The 24136-nt window shown below is 47.1% G+C and overlaps 1 protein-coding gene across 2 annotated transcripts in view; it reads left to right on the top strand.

Annotated features, from left to right (window-relative positions):
• ATRX (ATRX chromatin remodeler) overlaps positions 1-24136 on the top strand; it is a 561376-nt gene that overhangs the window by 472519 nt on the left and 64721 nt on the right. For both annotated transcript variants that reach the window (XM_063937173.1, XM_063937174.1), the window contains 3 exons: positions 4660-4768; positions 4873-5050; positions 19090-19284. In XM_063937173.1, coding sequence (XP_063793243.1) covers positions 4660-4768; positions 4873-5050; positions 19090-19284 — 482 coding nt within the window. The remainder of the gene's footprint in view (positions 1-4659; positions 4769-4872; positions 5051-19089; positions 19285-24136) is intronic.

Here is a 24136-nt window from a genome sequence, read left to right on the forward strand (position 1 = left end):
CTGCATCTGCAGCAACATATACCCTCCAACAATGTACACATAAAAATCAGTACAAATTTTAAAAGGGGCCGTGGCCACGGATAAAGTGGTTGGGCCACGCCCCTTTTCCTATACTTTCAATGGAAGTTTGGAGAGCCAAAAATTGGTACAGACCATAAAAAAAAAAGGTACTGTACCTGCCAAAAAGGTACAGTTTGAGGGTATGCCACTGCATCTGCAGCAAGTCTCTGCGCTGTACATAGGGGGGAAAAAATCCTTTTACTGCAGCATCCTATGTCCTGCTGCCAGTCCGCCTGCCCACTCCGGCATCAACAATCCCCACTCCCTAGCCGCGGCGCAGGTGGAACAAAAGCCGGCATAGATGTGTATGAAAGCGGCGCAGCGGTTCATAGCCCTCCCTTCGCCGCATACTCTCTGAGCCCCGGAGCCTCCTCTACGTGTGACGTCACAGAATCGCCTCCTGCGCCCAGATCCCCAGAGGCCCTGACTTTGCAACACAGCACCTGCTGCTTGACTGCTTGCGAGTCTCCAGGAGAGCCACTGCCAAAGGGAGGACAGCAGCTTAGCTGCTTCCAGGAGGAGAAGCAGGTGAAGCATTACCCGCCCCTCCCCCACTCGTAGTACCTCCGGGCCCCATCCGCGGCACACCCCACCACCACCACCCGCGGTAGCTCCGGACCCACTCCCCCACCCATGGCACCACCGCATCCGCCCCACCCACGTCACCCCCACAGCCGCTCCTCCCCCACCTGCAGTGGCTCTGGAACCCCCATGCACCCGCCCCTCCCCCACCCGCGGCACCACCGCACCTACCAGTCCCCCACCTGCGGCACCACCGCAACTGCCCCTCCCCCACCTGCTTCACCTTCCGACCCGATCCACGTCATCCCCCGCACCTCATCCACGTCTTCCCTGCACCCGCCACTCTCCCAACCACAGTACCTACTAGGTGATTCATCAGGCCCTGCGTGGGCTGTTCACGCAGTTGCAAGGGGCTACGACCCCTTAACCATCGCACGCCCTTTGTCCGTGCAATATTTAACCACTTACACAATTATGATTGGAGGTAATACTCCATATAATACAAATATTGCACTCCACAAGGGCGTGCAAGATTTAAGGGGGCGTAGCCCCTTACGGCGGTGGGCGAGATGAATCACCTAGTATGATATAATTTCTTGGCATATAGAAGCATTCAATTCGTTAATGGTTCTTGGTAAATGTTTGTAGACCTCTGGCCTGAGATGTTAACGTAGCCATACAAATGAAAGTGAGCTTGATCAAGAACTTGCAACGATACCGCCGGAAATAACCTTCAGAAATCGACTACAAATGTGTATTGCAAATGCAGGCCACGATCTCGACGATATCATATTCAAAAACAATTGAAAATAAACTGTATTCCAGGCACTTTTAGTTTATTTACTAACATTTTGATGAGCATTTACCATGCCTTTTTTGCTAATTTATAACTACTTGCCTGGCATGGTCGCGTCAGATGCGACCACACCAGGCAGTGTTTTATCTGACCTAGTCGCACAGGATGCGACCAGTAGGATAAACAGTGCTAGCAGCAGCGTGGAAGGGAAACTACCCTGCACTGCTGCTGTCAGAGGGACTGGAAAGTCCCTCTGCCTCCCTACACCCTCCCCACAGTGTTGCTGTGCTGCCGATCATTACTGATCAGTCAGCACGGCAGGGTCACCCCCAGCGGCTGCAGACAATAGCCGCTGCTGGGGAAGTGTAAAACAACCTTCCTAAGCCACGCCCATGATACCCCTGTGTACCTGGCGGCTGTCCGGGATCTAGAAGGTAAAATCGCAATGTTACCTATGTTCCTATGGTCGCGATGTTGCAGACAGATGTTTGAAAAGTTATATTTAAAAAAAAAATAATATATATATATATATATATATATATATATATATATAATTTTTCTGAGCATCATTTTGCATAGGGTTAAATTCATGTTCTTCACCTAATTCACTCATATAAAAAAACTACAATTTGAGCTTTTTTGGGGGGGGGGGGGAATAGTCAGTTAAGTGGTTAAAATCTGGGAATGTTTTTTGAGTCACCTTGTATAAAAATATTCTGAGTAAATAATAAAACTGTCGTAAATACTGTGGCAATAGTTATTCTTCTAGCTAGCTTCTAAACTGGGGGTTTTAACGATTTAATTTTTTTTATACTTTATCAATTTATTTTCCGACCTATCCAATTAATTCACCTTTTTTTTTTATACCAATAAAAATTATTTTTTCACCCAAAGCGCACACAGGATCTGGGTTAAGCTGCCTTCGCCAGGTGAAAAAAAAACCCTGATGACTGCTGACTTTCGTGGCTAATTGGATAACCCATGGGGGGATCAGTTAGATATGAATAAAAATTGCTGCTGCTAAATGGATATCGCCCTATGGCCGGAATCCAGTTAGCTAACTAACTAACTAACTCCCCTGGGACTAACCAATTAGCCCCGATGGCGGCAGTTATCAGGGATTTTCTTATAGGCTCTACACCAGCGATTCCCAACCGCTGTGCCGCGGCACACTAGTGTGCCGCACAGCCGCCAGAGATGCCGCTGCCTGACTGCCGCAGTCATGATTAAGAAGATTGGCCAGCGCTGGGCACTTCTGCAGCCCAGCCAGCGACCTATGCTGATGAGCCGTGACTCACAGGTCACGGTCACGCAAACACCACATCGCGTTCCCGCCTGGAGTGCCCGCCCACTGCTGATCTGTGCTGCTTCCTCCATTCATTCTCGGCGCTCCTCACTGCTCCCACCACTGACTGTGAAAAATTTAACAGTCACAGGTTAGTGTGGCATTCCTATGGGGGCAATGTGTGGTGGCATTACTATGGGGGCAATGTGTGGTGGCATTCCTATGGGGGCAATGTGTGGTAGCATTACTATGGGGCAATGTGTGGTAGCATTACTATGGGGGCAATGTGTGGTGGCATTACTATGGGGGCAATGTGTGGTGGCATTACTATGTGGACAATGTGTGGTGGCATTACTATGGGGGCAATGTGTGGTAGCATTACTAGGGGGGCAATGTGTGGTGGCATTACTATGGGGGGCAATGTGTGGAATTACTGTGAGGGCCAGTGCATTTGTGTTTTTCCCCCTTAGGGGCCAATATCTCTTTGTTTTATATACCTGTGTGTGTGTTTATTTTTTGGTTTTTTTTTTGCGCGGTACTGATGGTGTGCCCTGGCAATTTTCAAATCATGTTTGGTGTGCCGCGAATTGAATAAGGTTGAAAATCACTGCTCTACACACTTGGCGATAATAGTCAAAGATATGAACGATTTCGTTCATTAATGAACGAGATACCGTTCATATCTTTGAGTGTGGAGCACAAGCGATGAACGATGCGCGGCCCCGCGCTCGTTCATCGCTGGTGCCCCCATCGCCTGTGCATGCAGGCCAATATGGATGATCTCGTCCATATTTGCCTGCACTTCTATGGAGCTGGGGGTTGGGGGGGGGGAAGAGTGAAGAAACTTCACTCGGCGGCGGAACGCTAAATGTGTAGGCCCCTTACAAGCCCAGTTTTTATCGCGGAAACACATAACTAATCCTTTTTATTTTCCGGCCTAAAATAGAGTGGTTCATCTGGGGGGGAAAAAGAGGGGAAAATCGGATATGGAGGGGTTTAAAATTTGCGATAATGTAAATTAAAATCACAAAAAAAAAGTTTTTCATGGATGAAAAATGTTTGATGCTAATTGGATATCCCCTATATGTTCATATTGGTGTTCTAGGCGACATCTGGTTAAGAGCTTATAATTATTAGTCTAATTAAGCACAAGCAGCTGTTCTACATTTGATTGCAAAAATAATTAGACCTTGAAGGCAATTGCATTTACTACAGTTTGCAAATTGTGTTGGGGAAAATAGTATCTTTCTAATTGGAAGCATATCTTCTACTGGGATGCATTACGTCCGTTAAGCTAAATACTTATATTTATTTGCTAAGTACATGCATATGTTTTGACAAAAGAGTATATCATGTCCCCTGCTTGTTGTGTGAAGATTGTGTATGCTCTTTTAATGTCCTCCGTTTAACAGTGCAGCGCTCGCATTCATTACAATATGAGCAAATGTATGGAAATCATACAAATTGTATATTTTGGTTCTAACTGTCCCAAGATTGTTGAGTTAGGTATTTCAGAGTATGTGTAGTTTACAAGCATTGCTGGCCCATCCTTTCTACTCTGTTGTATGGTGTTAAACTCTGGGGTAATTATCGAATGGGACTCTTAATTACCTTGTACTTCATTAAGAAAATTTTATTTTATTTGTGTTAGTATTACAGGTTTAGTTATTTTTTCTTCCTAATTTAAACCTCCAGAGGACTCTAGAAACTTAATTTACAGTATATGGGACATTCCTAATATCTGGTGGTTTCATAGGATAGAAAAAATTCTTGATTACGAGCATTTTGTGTGTATAAGGAAAAGTACTGGTGTGAAGAAATACCTGTTGTGTTGCTTCTTTCTTAGTTATTCTAATGCCTACAAACTGGCTCTTTATTTGTGACTATAGTTGGGGGAATGCTGTATACTGTATATACGTGTGGGAACATTGATGTCTCAGCACAGTAATCCTTTCAGAACCAAATCTAAATCTGTGAAACCTATTTTACCTCCCAGGTGAAGGGAAATGGTTTAGGAATATTGACTACTACCGGTTAGATGGTGCCACCACTGCTCAGGCACGGAAGAAATGGGCTGAGGAGTTCAATGATGTGACTAACGTCAGGTAAGATGTTTTGCATTGAAGATACAAACACTTTTTGTTCCATCTAATCTGGATGTTTCAAGTAAACCTTATGCTTTTATACTCCATGTCTTTCATCTTACCAGGGGGCGACTGTTCCTGATTTCTACAAGAGCAGGATCCCTGGGAATAAATCTCGTGGCTGCTAATCGTGTGATCATCTTTGATGCCTCATGGAATCCATCATATGATATACAAAGTATCTTCAGGGTATATCGATTTGGGCAAACCAAGGCTGTCTTTGTGTACAGGTTTTTGGCACAGGTTTGTTTTAAATTTTAATCATGTTTAAGCTTTTATTTTCTAATATATCCACGTGGTATATTAAAGTGGTATATTAAAGCTCAGTACTAAAATGTGCTTTTAAGTGTAACACTGTCAATTAAACCATTAAGGGTAAACCTATTTCTAACATTCATGTGTCAACTGCTCCATGTGAATCATTCTAGTGTAATACTATCTGAGGTCATCTGTTGTAGTGAGCAGTGTTGGCTTAAATAATTTTATCGCTTAAATTACAATACATCTGGGTATTTAGTAGAAAAAAAAATAACATGCCTATATTTCACTCTTGAAGATAATTCCCTATCACCAAACCCTCTGCATGGAGTAAAAATTGTGTCAGACCATGCCCCATTGTGTCTTGTTACTTCTAAATTTCATTTATTTGTGTAGCGCAGCACTTTCCAAAGAATATAGAGTCAATCACGTTTTATATATTTATATATATATATATATATATATATATATATATAGGTGTGTGTATATATGGGACCCCAACCAACCAAGCAACCTCATACAGGGTTAATGGTCTGGATCCCCGCTGACGAGACAAAGCTCTTGAGGTGCTGTTTCACATATCCCCAGGGTGTGCGCACACGCCGACAGCATGCCGCCACCCCCTAATGGATGCTGAAGGCGCAGTGAGAACAGACTCCGGGGCCCCGTCTAGTGGGTCCCCGTTGACCGTGGCTGCGGTACCCGCACAGGAAGGGGTTTTAACCCCGTTTCCTGCAATTTGGACACAAATGCCAGTATAATACATGTGAGGGGACCGCGCACCAGTACGGGGACTGGGCTTCCCAGGGAGCGGGACCAGCAGTGAAGTCGCCATTTCCTGCTACTTTAGTCTACTGACTGCAAGCAGGGAAGTGATGCTCCTGCACAGATCCTCCAGAGTCACTTTGTAAGGTACCAGGGGGACTTATAGAAAGGGGGGAGCATTTCTAGTAACAGTAAACCAGTTACCTTATCTAAGGCTCTGGTTTATGCCCAGCAAAGTGCTGCTTTAGCTGTGAGGCATTGTGTGCTGGTCTCATCCCTCTCTATATCACTCCATATAGGCTGTCTGGAGTTCTTTGTTCATATTACTGTGTTTTTCACTATTTCTGTATTTCACTTACTGTGTGTTTATCAGCATATCTGGTAAAAAAAGCTCTGTGTCCATCCTGCAACACTAAAGTTTTTCTATTCTCCATGGAGATCTCTACTGTGTAATCAATGCTCTCTACCTTCTCATGGAAGCAGTATACAGGAACCATAGTGGCTAGAATCATTAAAAGGAATTATATCTAATATTAATTCTGAACTGGCTACCGCCAGATATGAAAGGCAAATGCTAAATAAATCTGTGGATGATTTGTTAGTCAATGCTACTTATCACAGACCGCCTTCACAGCCCCCCGCCCCTGCTGGTCTCGCATAAACGCACATTCCCACATGTACTCCAACCTGACTCTGAAAATGACTTGCCAGATTTGGAAGAAGGTGTAGTAGAGGGTGATAATACTCTGTCTCACGGGGTGGAAGACCTAATATATTCTATTAGAGAAGTGCTCAATATACCAGATAAAGGGGGTCATTCCGAGTTGTTTGCTTGGTAAAAATCTTCGCATCGCAGCGATTTTCCACTTAATGCGCATGCGCAATGTCCGCACTGCGCCAAGTAAATTTGCTATGCACTTAGGAATTTTACTCACGGCATTTTCATCGTTCTGGCGATCGTAATGTGATTGACAGGAAATGGTTGTTACTGGGCGGAAACAGGCAGTTTTATGGGCGTGTAGGAAAAAACGCTACCGTTTCCGGAAAAAACGCAGGAGTGGCCGGAGAAACGGGGGAGTGTCTGGGCGAACGCTGGGTGTGTTTGTGACGTCAAACCAGGAACGACAAGCAGTGAAATGATCGCAGATGCCGAGTAAGTCTGGTGCTACTCAGAAACTGCTACGAGGTGTGCAATAGCAATATTGCGAATACATCGTTCGCAATTTTAAGATGCTAAGATTCACTCCCAGTAGGCGGCGGCTTAGCATGAGCAAATCTGCTAAAATCCGCTTGCGAGCGAACAACTCGGAATGACCCCCAAAGAGAGAGAACCTGAGGAAGAGTTGTTTTTTAATGTGAAACCAAAATCTACTGCCACATTCCCTGTCTCCAAGGAATTAAACACTTTTTAAAGAGGTGTGGATTAATCCTAACAAGAAATTTCAAACCCCTAAGCGGTTGCTAAATTCCTTCCCTTTCCCCCCTGAGGATAGGAAGGTATGGGAGAACTCTCCAATTGTGGATACCTCGGTGTCCAGACTGTCACGTAAGATGTACTGCCTGTACCTGGTGCTATCTCTCTAAAAGACCCTGCTGACTGTAAAATTGAGACTACAATCAAATCCATTTACACGGCAGTGGAAGTCGCACAGAGGTCCACCATTGGTTGTGGGTGGATCACAAGGGCCATGGTTAAGTGGTCTGGTAATATCATTGAGGGTTTTGACACTTTGCCTCAGGGTGAGATTCTGACGCTACTGCAACATATTCAGGATGCTGCTAACTTCATGAGTGAGGCAATCAAGGAGATAGGCCTCATTAATGCCCGATCCACAGATATGGCAATCTCAGCCCACAGGGCTCTGTGGCTGTGATAATGGACTGCGGATGCAGATTCCAAAAAAGGTGTGGAAAATCTTCCCTTCACGCGGGATGCCCTGTTTGGGGAGGAATTAAATAAGTGGATTTCTCAAGCAGCGATAGGTATGTCCACCATATCTTCCGTCTACTGCACCTCTTGCTAGACGTTCTTACCCTGGTCCCTCTCTACAGTCCTTTCATGTGGCCAGGTTTAAAGGCAGGGCCAGGGGTGCCTTAAATGCGGCCAGAGGAAATAGATGTAAATCTCGTAGACCAGCGGCTGCTGGATCACTGGACTAGACCTCAGGTTCTTCCTCCACAAAGCCTTCCGCGTGACTGTTGGCCCAGCTGCAGGGGTGGGTGCTCGACTGCAATATTTCGCTCATGTGTGGGTGGAGTCCTGCCTGGACCCTTGAGCGAAGGATCACATATCCCAAGGGTACAAGTTGGAATTTCAAGCACTACCTCCTCACAGATTCTTCAGGTCAGACTAACCAACTTCACCTGTAGCAAAAGTTACCTTGCAGGATGCAAATCAAAAACTTCTACACACACAGGTGATTGTTCCAGTCCCTCCTCTGCTCAGAAGCAAGGGGTTTTATTCAAGGCTATTTGTGGTACCAAAACCGGACGGTTTGGTACGGCCAATTGTGATCCTCAAATCTTTGAACCCGTATCTACAAGTGTTCATGATGGAATCTCTCAAAGCGGTGGTTTCTGGCCTAGAGGTAGGGGAATTCCTGGTATCTCTGGATATCAAGGATGCCTATCTGCACATCCTGATATGGCCCCCGCATCAGGCGTATCTCACATTCACAATACAGGACCACCAGTTCCAGGCCTTGCCCTTTGGCCTGTCCACGGCACCGAGGGTGTTCACAAAAGTTATGGCGGAAATGATGCTGCAGCTACGCATGATGGGTGTGAACATAGTCCCTTACTTGGACGTTCACCTCATAAAGGCGGTGTCCAGGTAGCTTCTGTTACAAAGCATCAACTTGACTACACGTCTTCTTACAGACCATGGCTGGATCCTCAATTTCCAAAAATCAAACCTTGAACCATCGCAGAGGCTTCGGTTCCTGGGGATGATACTGGACACTGTGTTACAAAGTTTTCCTCTCTATGGACAAAGCCTTGACAATTCAGGCTATGGTCCGCTCTGTGCTCAGACCTCGCAGGAGCTCAGTGCACCTTTGCATCAGACTACTGGGTAAAATGGTGGCCTCCTACGAGGCAATCCAATACGGCAGGTTCCATGCCCATCCATTCCAGCTGGATCTTTTGGACAAGTGGTCGGAGTCTCACCTGCACATGCACCAGAGAATATCCCTATCGCCAAAAGCAAGGATCTCTCTGTTATGGTGGCTACAAGACTCACCTTGTGGAGGGTCGAAGTATCGGAATCCAGTCTTGGACTCTGCTGACGACGGATGCGTGCTTCCGTGGTTGATGGGCTGTGACCCAGGGGGCAGAGTTCCAAGGGAGGTGGTCGAATCAGGAGTCTTCTCTTCCGATAAATGTTCTGGAACTCGGGGTGATTTGCTATGCCCTTCTATAGGCATCCTCTCTCCAACATCAAGCCATACATGTACGGTCAGATAACGACATGGCGGTGGCGTACATAAACCGACAGGGCTGAACAAAAAGCAGGGCCGCAATGCGAAAAAGCTCAAGGATACTCCACTGGGCAGAAGCCAATGCAAGGCCATATCGGCCATATTTATTCCGGGGGTGAACAACTGGGAAGCAGACTTCCTCAGCAGCCATGACCTTCATCTGGGGGAATGGGGCCTTCACCCTCAGGTGTTTCAACAGCTGGTTCAGCAGGGGGGGGGGGGGGGGGGGGGCTGCTGCCCGCCCGCTGATAGACATGATGGCATCTGTTCTCAACAAGAAGCTCCATCGCTACTATTCCAGGACGAGGGATCCGCATGCTGCAGGGTTGGACACTCTGACGGCTCCGTGGACCTATCAGTTTGTCTGTCTGTTCCCTCCGATTCCTCTCATTCCCAGAGTTCTAAAAAGACTCAAAAGGGAATGAGTATAAGCAATTCTAATTTCCTCGGATTGGCCTCGCTGGGCCTGGTATGCAGACCTCCTGACTATGTCTCTCGAGGAGCCCTGGCCTCTACCGTTTCAAAAGGATCTTCAGCAAGGGCCATACGTTGGACGGCTTGGAAGTTGAGAGGAAGATTCTAGCCAGAAAAGGTCTTCCTTCTATGGTCCAAGCCCGAAAGGTGGTCACGTCAAAGCATTACCACCGTATCTGGAAGAAATATTCTTCTTGGTGTGAGGATAGAAATTATTCTATGGGGGATTTTCAACTTGGCCGTTTTCTGCTTTTCCTGCAGTGGATATGGGCCTGAGGTTAGGCTCCATCAAGGTCAGATTTCGGCCCTATCTATTTTCTTCCAGAGACAGCTGGCTGTAATTCCGGAGGTACAAACGTTCCTGAATGGTGTCCTTCACATTCAGCCACCCTTTGTCCCGCCCACGGCTCGGTGGGATCTCACGGTGGTCCTGACCTTTCTCCAATCGGACTGGTTTGAGCCTTTACACAGGGTGGACTTGAAAGATCTTACTTGGAAGACCGTCATGTTGCTGGCTTTGGCCTCTGCTAGGTGTGTCTCGGAATTGGGGGTCTTATCCTGTAAAGTGCCCTTATTAGATTTTTCACGAGGATAGGGTGGAGCTCAGGTCTCGGCCACAGTTTTTGCCGAAAGTGGTTTCGGCTCTTTCACATTAATCAACCGATAGTGGTTCCGGTATTGTCTGACACTTCAACTGCTCCAAAGTCCTTGGACGTGGTACGGGCTTTGAGGATTTACGTCAATAGGACTGCTCGTCACTGGAAATATGACTCGCTTTTTGTCCTTTACGACGCTACCAAGATTGGATGTCCTGCTTCTAAGCAGTCCATTGCCCGTTGGCTCAGGCTTATTATCCAACAGGCTTATTCTTTGGCGTTGCCCCTGCCAAGTTCTATTCAGGCCCACTCCACTATGTCAATGGGTTCCTCCTGGGCGGCTGCCCGTGGCATCTCAGCCTTACAGTTGTGCCGGGCTGCTACTTGGTCGGGTTCGAACACGTTTGTTAAGTTCCATAAGTTCATTACCTTGGCCGCCGGTGAAGACCTTCAGTTTGGTCAGGTGGTTTTGCAGGGATCTCAGCACACTCCCACCCATTCTGGGAGCTTTAGGACTCCCCCACAGTACTAATACTTCCCAGTATCCCCTAGGACGTTAGAGAAAAGATGAATTTAATACCTACCGGTAATTCCTTTTCTCGTAGTCCGTAGGGGATACTGGGCGCCTGCCTCAGTGCTTCATTTTTCCTGCTTAATTGGTTGTAAGGTCTTGGGTTGGGTCTGCTATTGCTGTCCCTGTTCTGGTTAGCGTTGCTTTCCTTGGTTCTGGTTAACGTTGCTATCCTTTTGTTCTGGTTAGCGTTGCTATCCTTTGTTACTGTTGTGTGTTGATTCGTTACCTCACCGCTATTGTATGTTTTCCTTCTCTCATATTATGTCCGTCTCCTCCGGCATAGTTTTCCTAGTCTGAGTCTGCAGGAGGGGCTTAGAGGGGAGGAGCCAGCACACACTGAAGATTTCTTAAAGTGCCAGGCTCCAATGGACCCTATCCATACCCATGGTACTAATACTTCCCAGTATCCCATACGGACTACGAGATAAGGAATTACCAGTAGGTATGAAATTCCTATTATTTAGTCGTAGACCTTTAACTGTAGCACATGTGCCCTGCGTCACCCCGTTTGGGAACCACTTGGTGTAGTCCAATATCAGGTCCTGATATTGGACAAAGGGGGGTATCCATTTAGTCCCAAAAAAAATTCATCCACAAAAAAACAAGTTTTTTTTGCGATTTAAAAAAAAATTGCTCATTTTTATTTCTCTATCGTCCTAAGTGGATGCTGGGGTTCCTGAAAGGACCATGGGGAATAGCGGCTCCGCAGGAGACAGGGCACAAAAAAGTAAAGCTTTACTAGGTCAGGTGGTGTGCACTGGCTCCTCCCCCTATGACCCTCCTCCAGACTCCAGTTAGATTTTGTGCCCGAACGAGAAGGGTGCAATCTAGGTGGCTCTCCTAAAGAGCTGCTTAGAGAAAGTTTAGTTTAGGTTTTTTTCTTTACAGTGAGTCCTGCTGGCAACAGGATCACTGCAACGTGGGACTTAGGGGGAAAGTAGTAAACTCACCTGCATGCAGAGTGGATTTGCTGCTTGGCTACTGGACACCATTAGCTCCAGAGGGATCGAACACAGGCCCAGCCGTGGAGTCCGGTCCCGGAGCCGCGCCGCCGACCCCCTTGCAGATGCTGAAGCGTGAAGAGGTCCGGAAACCGGCGGCTGAAGACTCCTCAGTCTTCATAAGGTAGCGCACAGCACTGCAGCTGTGCGCCATTTTCCTCTCAGCACACTTCACTGGGCAGTCACTGAGGGTGCAGAGCGCTGGGGGGGGGCGCTCTGAGAGGCAAATATAAACCTTATACAAGGCTAAAAATACCTCACATATAGCCCATAGGGGCTATATGGAGATATTTAACCCCTGCCTGACTGGAAAAATAGCGGGAGAAGAACCCGCCGAAAAAGGGGCGGGGCCTATCTCCTCAGCACACGGCGCCATTTTCTGTCACAGCTCCGCTGGTCAGAACGGCTCCCAGGTCTCTCCCCTGCACTGCACTACAGAAACAGGGTAAAACAGAGAGGGGGGGCACATTAATGGCTATATATATATATATTAAAGCAGCTATAAGGGAGCACTTAATATAAGGATATCCCTTGTATATATAGCGCTTTGTGGTGTGTGCTGGCAGACTCTCCCTCTGTCTCCCCAAAAGGGCTAGTGGGTCCTGTCTTCATTAGAGCATTCCCTGTGAGTTTGCGGTGTGTGTCGGTACGTGGTGTCGACATGTATGAGGACGATATTGGTGTGGAGGCGGAGCAATTGCCAAATATGCAGATGTCACCCCCCAGGGGGTCGACACCAGAATGGATGCCTTTATTTGTGGAATTACGTGATGGTTTATCTTCCCTTAAACAGTCAGTTGAGGACATGAGGCGGCCGGACAATCAATTAATGCCTGTCCAGGCGCCTCAAACACCGTCAGGGGCTGTAAAACGCCCTTTGCCTCAGTCGGTCGACACAGACCCAGACACGGGCACTGATTCCAGTGACGACGGTAGAAATTCAAACGTATTTTCCAGTAGGGCCACACGTTATATGATTTTGGCAATGAAGGAGACGTTACATTTAGCTGATACTACAGATACCGTAAAACAGGGTATTATGTATGGTGTGAAAAAACTACAAACAGTTTTTCCTGAATCAGAAGAATTAAATGACGTGTGTGATGAAGCGTGGGTTGCTCCTGATAAAAAGTTGATAATTTCAAAAAAGTTATTGGCATTATACCCTTTCCCGCCAGAGGTTAGGGCGCGCTGGGAAACACCCCCTAAGGTGGACAAGGCGCTCACACGCTTATCCAAACAAGTGGCGTTACCCTCTCCTGAGACGGCCGCACTTAAGGATCCATCAGATAGAAAGATGGAAGTTATTCAAAAGAATATATACACACATGCAGGTGTTATACTACGACCAGCTATAGCAACTGCCTGGATGTGCAGTGCTGGAATAGTTTGGTCAGAATCCCTGATTGAAAATATTGATACCCTAGATAGGGACAATGTTTTACTGTCGTTAGAACAAATAAAGGATGCATTTATCTATATGCGTGATGCACAGAGGGATATTTGCACACTGGCATCTCGGATGAGTGCTATGTCCATTTCAGCCAGAAGAGCCTTATGGACACGACAGTGGACAGGCGATGCGGATTCAAAACGTCACATGGAGGTTTTGCCGTATAAAGGGGAGGAGTTATTTGGAGTTGGTCTATCAGACTTGGTGGCCACGGCTACTGCCGGGAAATCCACTTTTTTACCTCAAGTCACTCCCCAACAGAGAAAGGCACCGACCTTTCAACCGCAGCCTTTTCGCTCCTACAAAAATAAGAGAGCAAAGGGCTTGTCGTATCTGCCACGAGGCAGAGGAAGAGGGAAGAGACACCAACAGGCAGCTCCTTCCCAGGAACAGAAGCCCTCCCCGGCTCCTGCAAAAACCTCAGCATGACGCTGGGGCCTCTCAAGCGGACTCGGGGACAGTGGGGGGCCGTCTCAAAAATTACAGCGCGCAGTGGGCTCACTCGCAGGTAGACCCCTGGATCCTGCAGATAATATCTCAGGGGTACAGGTTGGAATTAGAGACGGATCCTCCTCATCGTTTCCTGAAGTCTGCCTTACCAACCGTCTCTTCCGAAAGGGAGAGGGTGTTGGAAGCCATTCACAAGCTGTACGCTCAGCAGGTGATAGTCAAAGTACCCCTATTACAACAAGGAAAGGGGTATTATTCCACTCTATTTGTGGTACCGAAGCCGGATGGCTCGGTAAGGCCTATTCTAAATCTGAAGTCCTTGAACCTCTACATAAAAAAGTTCAAGTTCAAGATGGAGTCACTCAGAGCAGTGATAGCGAACCTGGAAGAAGGGGACTTTATGGTATCCTTGGACATCAAGGATGCGTATCTACACGTTCCGATTTACCCCGCACACCAGGGGTACCTCAGGTTCATTGTTCAAAACTGTCACTATCAGTTTCAGACGCTGCCGTTCGGATTGTCCACGGCGCCTCGGGTCTTTACCAAGGTAATGGCCGAGATGATGATTCTTCTTCGAAGAAAAGGCGTATTAGTTATCCCATACTTGGACGATCTCCTAATAAGGGCAAGGTCCAGAGAACAGCTGGAGACAGCTTTAGCACTATCTCAAGAGGTGCTAAGACAACACGGGTGGATTCTGAATATTCCAAAATCCCATTTAATCCCGACAACTCGTCTGCTGTTCCTAGGAATGATTCTGGACACGGTTCAGAAAAAGGTTTTCCTTCCAGAGGAAAAAGCCAAGGAGTTATCCGATCTGGTCAGGAACCTCCTAAAACCAGGAAAAGTGTCAGTACATCAATGCACAAGAGTCCTGGGAAAAATGGTGGCTTCTTACGAAGCAATTCCATTCGGCAGATTCCATGCAAGAATATTCCAAAGGGATCTGTTGGACAAATGGTCAGGGTCGCATCTGCAGATGCACCTGCGAATAACCCTGTCACCAAAGACAAGGGTGTCACTTCTGTGGTGGTTGCAGAAGGCTCACCTATTAGAAGGCCGCAGATTCGGCATTCAGGATTGGATCCTGGTGACCACGGACGCCAGCCTGAGAGGCTGGGGAGCAGTCACACAAGGAAGAAACTTCCAGGGAGTATGGACGAGTCTGGAAAAGTCTCTTCACATAAACATTCTGGAACTAAGAGCAATCTACAATGCTCTAAGCCAGGCGGAACTTCTCCTGCAAGGAAAGCCGGTGTTGATTCAGTCGGACAACATCACGGCGGTCGCCCATGTAAACAGGCAGGGCGGCACAAGAAGCAGGAGTGCAATGGCAGAAGCTGCCAAGATTCTTCGCTGGGCGGAGAATCACGTGATAGCACTGTCAGCAGTGTTCATCCCGGGCGTGGACAACTGGGAAGCAGACTTCCTCAGCAGACACGATCTTCATCCGGGAGAGTGGGGTCTACATCCAGAAGTCTTCAACATGTTAATAGACCGTTGGGAAAGACCAATTGTAGACATGATGGCGTCTCGCCTCAACAAGAAACTGGACAAATATTGCGCCAGGTCAAGAGATCCACAGGCAATAGCTGTGGACGCACTGGTAACTCCTTGGGTGTACCAGTCAGTGTATGTGTTTCCTCCTCTGCCGCTCATACCAAAGGTATTGAAGATCATACGGCAAAGAAGAGTAAGAACAATACTAGTGGTTCCGGATTGGCCGAGAAGGACTTGGTATCCGGAACTTCAAGAGATGCTCACGGACGAACCGTGGCCTCTACCTCTGAATAGGGACCTGCTACAGCAGGGTCCCTGTCTTTTTCAAGACTTACCGCGGCTGCGTTTGACGGCATGGCGGTTGAACGCCAGATCCTAAAAGGGAAAGGCATTCCAGAAGAAGTCATTCCTACCTTGATTAAGGCACGGAAGGAAGTCACCGTGAAACATTATCACCGCATTTGGCGAAAATATGTAGCGTGGTGCGAGGATCGGAGGGTTCCGACGGAGGAATTCCAACTGGGTCGTTTCCTACATTTCCTGCAATCAGGATTATCTATGGGTCTCAAATTGGGATCCATTAAGGTTCAAATTTCGGCCCTGTCAATATTCTTCCAAAAAGAATTGGCCTCTGTCCCTGAGGTCCAGACTTTTGTCAAGGGAGTACTGCATATACAGCCTCCTGTGGTGCCTCCGGTGGCACCGTGGGATCTAAATGTAGTTTTAGATTTCCTCAAATCCCATTGGTTTGAACCATTGAAAAAGGTGGATTTGAAATATCTCACATTGAAAGTGACTATGTTACTAGCCCTGGCCTCTGCCAGGAGAGTATCTGAATTGGCGGCTTTATCTTCTAAAAGTCCTTATCTAATCTTCCATTCGGATAGGGCAGAACTGCGGACTCGTCCGCATTTTCTCCCTAAAGTGGTATCAGCATTTCATCTGAACCAACCTATTGTGGTGCCTGCGGCCACTAGCGACTTGGAGGACTCCAAGTTGTTGGACGTTGTCAGAGCCTTAAAAATATACATTGCAAGGACGGCTGGAGTCAGAAAATCTGACTCGCTGTTTTTATTGTATGCACCCAACAAGTTGGGCGCACCTGCTTCTAAGCAGTCGATTGCTCGTTGGATTTGTAACACAATTCAACTTGCACATTCTGTGGCAGGCCTGCCACAGCCTAAAACTGTAAAAGCCCACTCCACAAGGAAGGGGGGCTCATCTTGGGCGGCTGCCCGAGGGGTCTCGGCATTACAACTCTGCCGAGCAGCTACGTGGTCGGGGGAGAACACGTTTGTAAAATTTTACAAATTTGATACCCTGGCAAAGGAGGACCTGGAGTTCTCTCATTCGGTGCTGCAGAGTCATCCGCACTCTCCCGCCCGTTTGGGAGCTTTGGTATAATCCCCATGGTCCTTTCAGGAACCCCAGCATCCACTTAGGACGATAGAGAAAATAAGAATTTACTTACCGATAATTCTATTTCTCGGAGTCCGTAGTGGATGCTGGGCGCCCATCCCAAGTGCGGATTATCTGCAATACTTGTACATAGTTATTGTTAACTAATTCGGGTTATTGTTAAGGAGCCATCTTAAGAGGCCCTTTCTGTTGTCATACTGTTAACTGGGTTTAGATCACAAGTTGTACGGTGTGATTGGTGTGGCTGGTATGAGTCTTACCCGGGATTCAAAATGCCTCCCTTATTGTGTATGCTCGTCCGGGCACAGTACCTAACTGGAGTCTGGAGGAGGGTCATAGGGGGAGGAGCCAGTGCACACCACCTGACCTAGTAAAGCTTTACTTTTTTGTGCCCTGTCTCCTGCGGAGCCGCTATTCCCCATGGTCCTTTCAGGAACCCCAGCATCCACTACGGACTCCGAGAAATAGAATTATCGGTAAGTAAATTCTTATTTTTTTCTGTATCCAATTTAGGCACCTGTTTTTGTGGCCTAAGGTAGAGGAAACCAATCCCCGAAAAAAAGTTCTAGCATCGGGGCTAATAGGATAGCGCCCAGCGACTTCGTTAGCCGCATTAAATTACCTCCATTGGACACCGTCCTATATTAAACTATATTAGCATATATCTGCTTTAACTATAGGACAGTATACTAGCTTCACAATTGATTTTAATTATAATGTGAAGGGCTAAATTAATTTAATTATTTTATTAGCAAATCACATAAAAAAAAATGTTTTCCTCTGCATGAATGTAGTTTGATTCAGATGTCTATTGGTCAGTATTTGACCCTTTATTCTCTTCGCTAAATTTAAATTCATAATTTATATTTTTTTACCTATTTGGGGGTATTACTGCAATCATGGTTAAAGAGGCACTTTGAATTTTTCAAATAACCGAAAAACTATTTCACCTCTATAATACACTCCTCTCAGAGACTTTTAGATTTAACGAAGTACCCTGCAAGTAGATGTGCTCCTGCACAAGCTTCCTAACGTAACTCCTTTATAGTTTATTTCATTTACTATTTTCATTTACTGCTGCTACATCAGCATCTACCATATACTGACCGGAAGATGTCTGCAGTTAAGACAGATGCAGGTGGAGTTGCGACCAGCGCCTCATCTACTTTCCCTTTCCGATTTATTTTATCGGACTCTATCGGAGGGGACATCTAGTCACTGTCTGCAATGATTCTGTGTGTCAACCAGCATTCAAGCTCTTTTAAGGACTAGTGTGAATAATTAAATGATCTTTATAATGTGTGTAGTCCCCAGAGGGTCCATTTAGCGCAGATTTTTCCTTGCTGCTCCTGAGGCTGCGAGAAAAATCCACATTAAGTGCACACTCTGGGGCTTACCGGGTTGGGTAATGACACTAATAGTATACCTCCATGCAAAGCTTGAGCAGCACGGTAAGCCTCCTTGCTAACTGAATCTAGTTTTTAAAGCATTTCCACTACACAGAGTATTATTTTTAGTAAAGGCTAACTTATTGCACACATTACGTAGACTAATATATTATTTTTACATTAGTCCTTGTCCCAACAGGGCTAAATTCCCTACCACAGATAAGAACATTTAGCTACTGGTATATAGTTGGAGTGTGGGAAGGGACCCACACAGAGAACCTACAAACTTCACACACATAGTACCATGTTCTGTATAGAATCTGTGTCCTCAGCGCTTAGTGCTGTGCCATCATGCGTATTAAAAATACCAGCTGCTTGTTCAGACACCTGTGTTTGCACCTAGCTGTGCTGGTTTTGGTATTCCCAGTGCTAGTGCAAGCATCAGGGCAACTGGGTTTACTGTGTTTCTACATGCAAATGTTAACTATGAAATACGTAGAGTATACACTTAATCATTCATAGAGTGTACACTTAATCATTTCCAGCAGGGTGCAAAGGCATCTGAGTTTGCCAGAGGTGCAGGATGACGGGTGAACACGGATATTTAAAAAAAAAAAAAAAACATTCCTTCTAAATGAGTACCGCTTTAAAAAAAAGTCAGAGTTTGCCAGCCATTGCATCCTGTCATTTGTTTTATATTTTAGATGTTATTTGACTATATTTTCTCTGTTTAATTTAGTGATGAATGTTCCAAGTATTATACTAAATAAAAATATGTTAAAGAATTTACACTACAGCGAAATTAAGCTATAAGGCATTGTTTATATAAAGGCATAGAGCTTAACCGTACAATACATTTTGTTTTTGTTCTTGTATCTCATGTGGATAAAATTGTATATAATGCATAAATCTACTTTTGCAGGGTACTATGGAAGAAAAGATCTATGATCGGCAGGTTACCAAACAGTCTCTGTCATTTCGTGTAATTGACCAGCAGCAGATAGAGCGTCACTTCACCATGAATGAACTCACAGAGCTGTACGCTTTTGAGCCAGATCTACTGGATGACCCTAACTCTGAAAAGAAGAAGAAGCGGGAGACCCCCAAGCTGCCAAAGGTAACAGTGATGTAAATATATATGGTCTACGGGAACTTGATATGTACTATAGTAAACTTTAACTGAATACACTGTAAGGCTTGGTCAGTAGATAGAAGTGTGTTATATTAGGGTATCCTTTAGCTCTCCCTCATGTCAGAACTGGAAGCAGTCAGGATCCTGGCTGTCGGTATCCCGGCAGCCAGAATTCCATCGCCGGAATACCAACTGTATTCTGAATGCCGACACCCAGAATGGGTATACCATCCCAGCGCCGGGGGTAGGGGGGGGGAGGAGACGGGGTTAGGCTTAGACACTTACGGCTGAGGTTAGAGTTAGGCACCACGTGGGGAGGTTAGGGCTAGGCTGCAGGGAGGGAGTGTTAGGGGGTTGGGATCCCATGCACTGGTAACTCATGCTGCTACCGTCAGAACACAATATTTGAAAAGTCTTGAACTGCAGCTTGTTTCTATATGGCCAACCCTGCAAGTGCTAAGCAGTATGTGCTTATTTTGATTTATCCTTTGAGACCATTGTATTAACTTTTTTTGTTGTTGCCATTAGCACAATTTCTTTTTGCTTAATTACCATAACATGCATTTTAATTATTTAATGTTTGCTGTGGAGTTATGTTGTGGTATAGATGGTTGTGACTGGAGCCTAGCACTTTAAGTCTTTAATGATTTGGACATGACTCCTCCCTCTCTATACCCCACCTGAACTCAGTTTAGATTAAGAGCCTGTTGAAGCCTGGCATCGCTAGGCTGCCAAAACTTATTTCTACTTTTTATTTTAGAGCACAGTGTCCACTGTGCACTGGAGAGGTCATCCAAAGAACAGGTCTTTCCCTTAAGCTACGTGAGCTGAAGTTAATTTGTTACTGCTGTCTATATCTTTAAAGGGGAAGCGGTTAAAATACCACCAGTCGGGATCCCGTCGGTCACAATACAGACGTCAGAATCCCTACAGTAGGTGAGCTGCCACCACCGGAATACCAGCGACACAGGCTATTCTCCCTCTGTAAGGGTGTCCACGACAGTGTGGGTATCTGGCGCTTGCCCCACTGCCGGCATTCTGGCGTACAGGATCCCGCTGTCAGGATCATGACAGCCTTCATCCCGTCTGCCGGGGAATCGTATGTTTCTCCGACAGGGTCCACAAGTTATCCACATAACAATGGGATATGATGAAACGACAGCGGATTTGCACCAATCTGTCAAAGCTTTTCCGGCCTCCCAGCATGCAGTGGGCCCGTCCATATAGCCCTACCTCCTTGCTCCGGCAAATCAGTTTTTAGCTTGGTGCGGCAGGAGCCGGACCATGGTCAGAGGGCTGCTGGTTTTTAGCAGCCCTAAGATTTCTTATTTTATTTTCTCTTACTTCCTAGAGGATGGTGGGGGTACACATTAGTACCATGGGGTATAGACTGGTCCCTTGGGAGCCATGGGTACTTTAAGAGTTTAATAGTGTGGGCTGGCTCCTCCCTCTATGCCCCTCCTACCAGACTTAGTTTAGAAAATGTGCCCGGTGGAGCTGGTCACAGCTAGGGGAGCTCCTAGGAGTTTTTCTAGTTTTATTGTTTTTTAAAAGAGTTAGGTACAGGGAGGCTGCTGGCAAGAGCCTCCCTGCTTCGTGGGACTTAGGGGGGAGAGGGGGGGGGGGGGGGGGGAGTAGGAACCAACCCTAGAGGTTGATGGTTCTATATCTCCGCTGACAGGACTCTAAGCTCCTAAGGGTTCTGATCGCATGCCCACGAGGCGACCGCTCACTCCTGCGGCACGCCCCCCCCCCCCCCCTAACAGAGCCATAATATGGAGTGGTGAGTATGACGCCGGCGCCCCGGTAAGCGGGTCACTGGCGGGAAATGATGGCACAAGGGTAGGAGCGCATCTCTGACAGGCTGCGCTCCGGGGGGCTCAGCGGTACTTGTAGTGTGGCGCTGTGAGGTGTGCACTGTGCCAGTGCACATACCCTACACTGGTCACAGATGCTAACAGTGGCTAATCCCACTGTTAGCAGCCAAATCACCTCAGGCCAGTATTAACACTGAAAGCTGGAAGACGCGCCATTACATGGGGTTGGGCTTCTTCCTCAGAGCGGATCCAGCACTCATCAGCGCCATTTTCTCCCTGCAGATCATCCTGAAGAGACGCTGACGGGGAGCGCTGCCCTCCACATAACTCCAGCTTACCTCTCTGGTACCAGGGTGTTATAGACAGGGGGGGGGGGAGTGAGATATTAGCTGTTTAATCTATTAAGGTTATTCAGGACGCGCCAGCTGTTTTACTGTATAAACTGCCTACTGGGGCGCTGTGTGGCTGGCTCCTTATACTCTGTGTCTCTCTCTGAAGGTACTCTGGGGGAAACTCTGTCTGCATTTTCCTTTGTGTGTTTGTATAGCTCACATAAACATGTCTAAGAGCTCTGTATCCTGTGCTTCAGAGTGTGTATCTTCTCCTGAAGAGTCTATACCATGTGCTCAGGACTGTAATATACTGTCTAAGCCTTATGAATCCGAACCCCCATGGGTGGATTCTATTAGGGGAATGATATCCCAGATTTCTTCTCGGATAGCTCAAAGTGAGACTGAAACACAGGTTTTGAGAGAGTCTGTTGAGGTTTTGTCGTATTCAGCTCCCACTACCTCTTCAAAGACCCCAAATGTTTACCCTAAGAAGCGTTCTCTTGCCCAGATAATGCAAGTTGACACGGATACCGACTCTGATACAGAGGACAGTGATGGGGATATGCAGGGGGGAGATGCATCCCTTGCTAAAGGGGTGCAACTCATGATTGAGGCTATTAGGAACATTTTACACATTACTGATAAGATACCTTAGCCAGCAGAGGAGACTTACTTTACTGATAATAAGTAATCCTCTATTACATTCCCTGCATCTAAGGAATTAAACGCATTGTTTGAAAAATCCTGGGAAAATCTGAAGAAAAAAATTCCAGATCCCAAAAAAGGTTCTTATTGCTTTCCCTTTCCCTGAAGAGGACAGGAAAGAGTGGGAAATCCCGTCTGTAGTGGACGCTTCTGTATCTGGGTTGTCTTTAAAAAAGTGATTTTACCTGTCCCAGGGTCCATCGCTTTAAAAGAGCCAGCTGACCGTGAGACTGACACTGCACTCAAATCATTATGGACAGCTATTGATGAAGCTTTAAGGCATACTGTTGCTTGTGCGTGGATTTCTAAAGTCATAGTAAAGTGGTCAGGCACATTACTACAGGAATTAGATTCTATGGGTAGAAGTGACATTGAATTGTTCTTGCGTCACATACAGAACTCTGCAGGTTTCATGGTGGAGGCCATGAAGGACCTTGGCCATCTCAAAGCAAGGGCTTCTTCCATGGCTATCTCGCCATGCTGCCCCAATGGTCTGTGGATGCGGAATCCAAGAAGAGTGTGGAGAACCTACCCTTCACAGGTCAGGATCTGTTTGGGGAAGCGTTAGATGTGTGGATCTCCACGGCAACTGCGGGTAAGTCAACATTCCTTCCCTCAGCTACACCACCTAGTAGGAAATCTTATCCTACGTCTACAATGCAGTCCTTTCGGACCACGGAAGTTCAAAAGTCCAAACCCCCTTCCACTTTCTTTAGAGGAGGTCGGGGGAAATCCAGAAAACCTGCACCAACAGGTTCCCAGGAACAGAAACCAGGTTCTGCGTCCTCAAAATCCTCAGCATGACAGTGGACATCCCAGTCTGGAGATCGGGCAGGTGGGAGCAAGATTATGAAATTTCAGTTATGTCTGGGCGTCATCAGGCCTAGACTTCTGGGTACAATCGGTTCTGCAGGAGCCTCTGCGCTCTCCCTCCCGTACTGGGAGCTTTGGTACATCCCCATGGTACTAATGTGGACCCCAGCATCCTCTAGGACAGGGGTCTTCAACCCGTGGCCCGCGGGCCACAGGTGGCCCGCTGCTATGGTTTCCATGGCCCGCCGACGCGCCCGCCCGCAGCGCACATATGAACACAAAAAAAAAATAATAATTTTTTTTCCCTTTCCCGGAGTCATGTGACTCCCCCGCACTGTCACTGGTTGCCTGTGAAGAAGGGGAGTAGCTCCTCTTAGGCTGGTCAGTGGTCTGGTCACCCTTACTGTGTCTCCCTCCCTGTGTCTCCCTCCGCCTGCAGTGTTGAATAGGTGGGTGAGAGCGGCGGGGACCCGGCTGGGGGGGGTGCGGCAAGTTACCATTGAGAGCAGGGGGCAGTGCGGGAACCCGGCGGGCGGGAGCGGAGGGGGTGCGGCAGCATGTACGCAGCCTGAGCATGGCTGTGTGCGGCGGGGACCCGGCGCGCGGGGGGGGGGGGGGCTGCGGCAGGAGAATAAAAGTGTATAAGTGTTGAGGGCAGGGGGCAGTGCAGGAACCCGGCGTGCGGCGGGGATGGGGGTGCGGCAGCCTGAGCATGGCAGTGAATAAATTAGTATTGAGGGCAGGGGGCGTGGCGGGGGACCCAGCAGGGGGTGTATTAAGTATTAAGAGCAGAGATGGCAGGGAGCATGCTTTGACAATGCTGCTGTCTGTCTGTGATGGGGAGGAGGGAGGGTATGATAGCACCTATGTCTTGACATAGGCGCTATCATACCCTCCCTCCCCCCATCACAGACAGACAGCAGCAATATTGTGAAAGCATGCCCACATTATACCCACCAGTCCAGTGATACTGCCGTATGAGTCCAGTTCAGTGCTTACAGACCAACATCTTGAGAATACTCTGCGCATAGCGACTTCTAACATTGATGCCAACATCGACAAGCTGGCCAAGCAAAAACAATGCCAAGTTTCCCACTGATATGAACTTATTATAATAACAAAGGTAAAGTAGACCATGTTTCATTCATTAAATTACAATAATTATCTTTT

This window comes from Pseudophryne corroboree, chromosome 8 (genome assembly GCF_028390025.1).
Source record: "Pseudophryne corroboree isolate aPseCor3 chromosome 8, aPseCor3.hap2, whole genome shotgun sequence".
NCBI lineage: Eukaryota > Metazoa > Chordata > Amphibia > Anura > Myobatrachidae > Pseudophryne > Pseudophryne corroboree.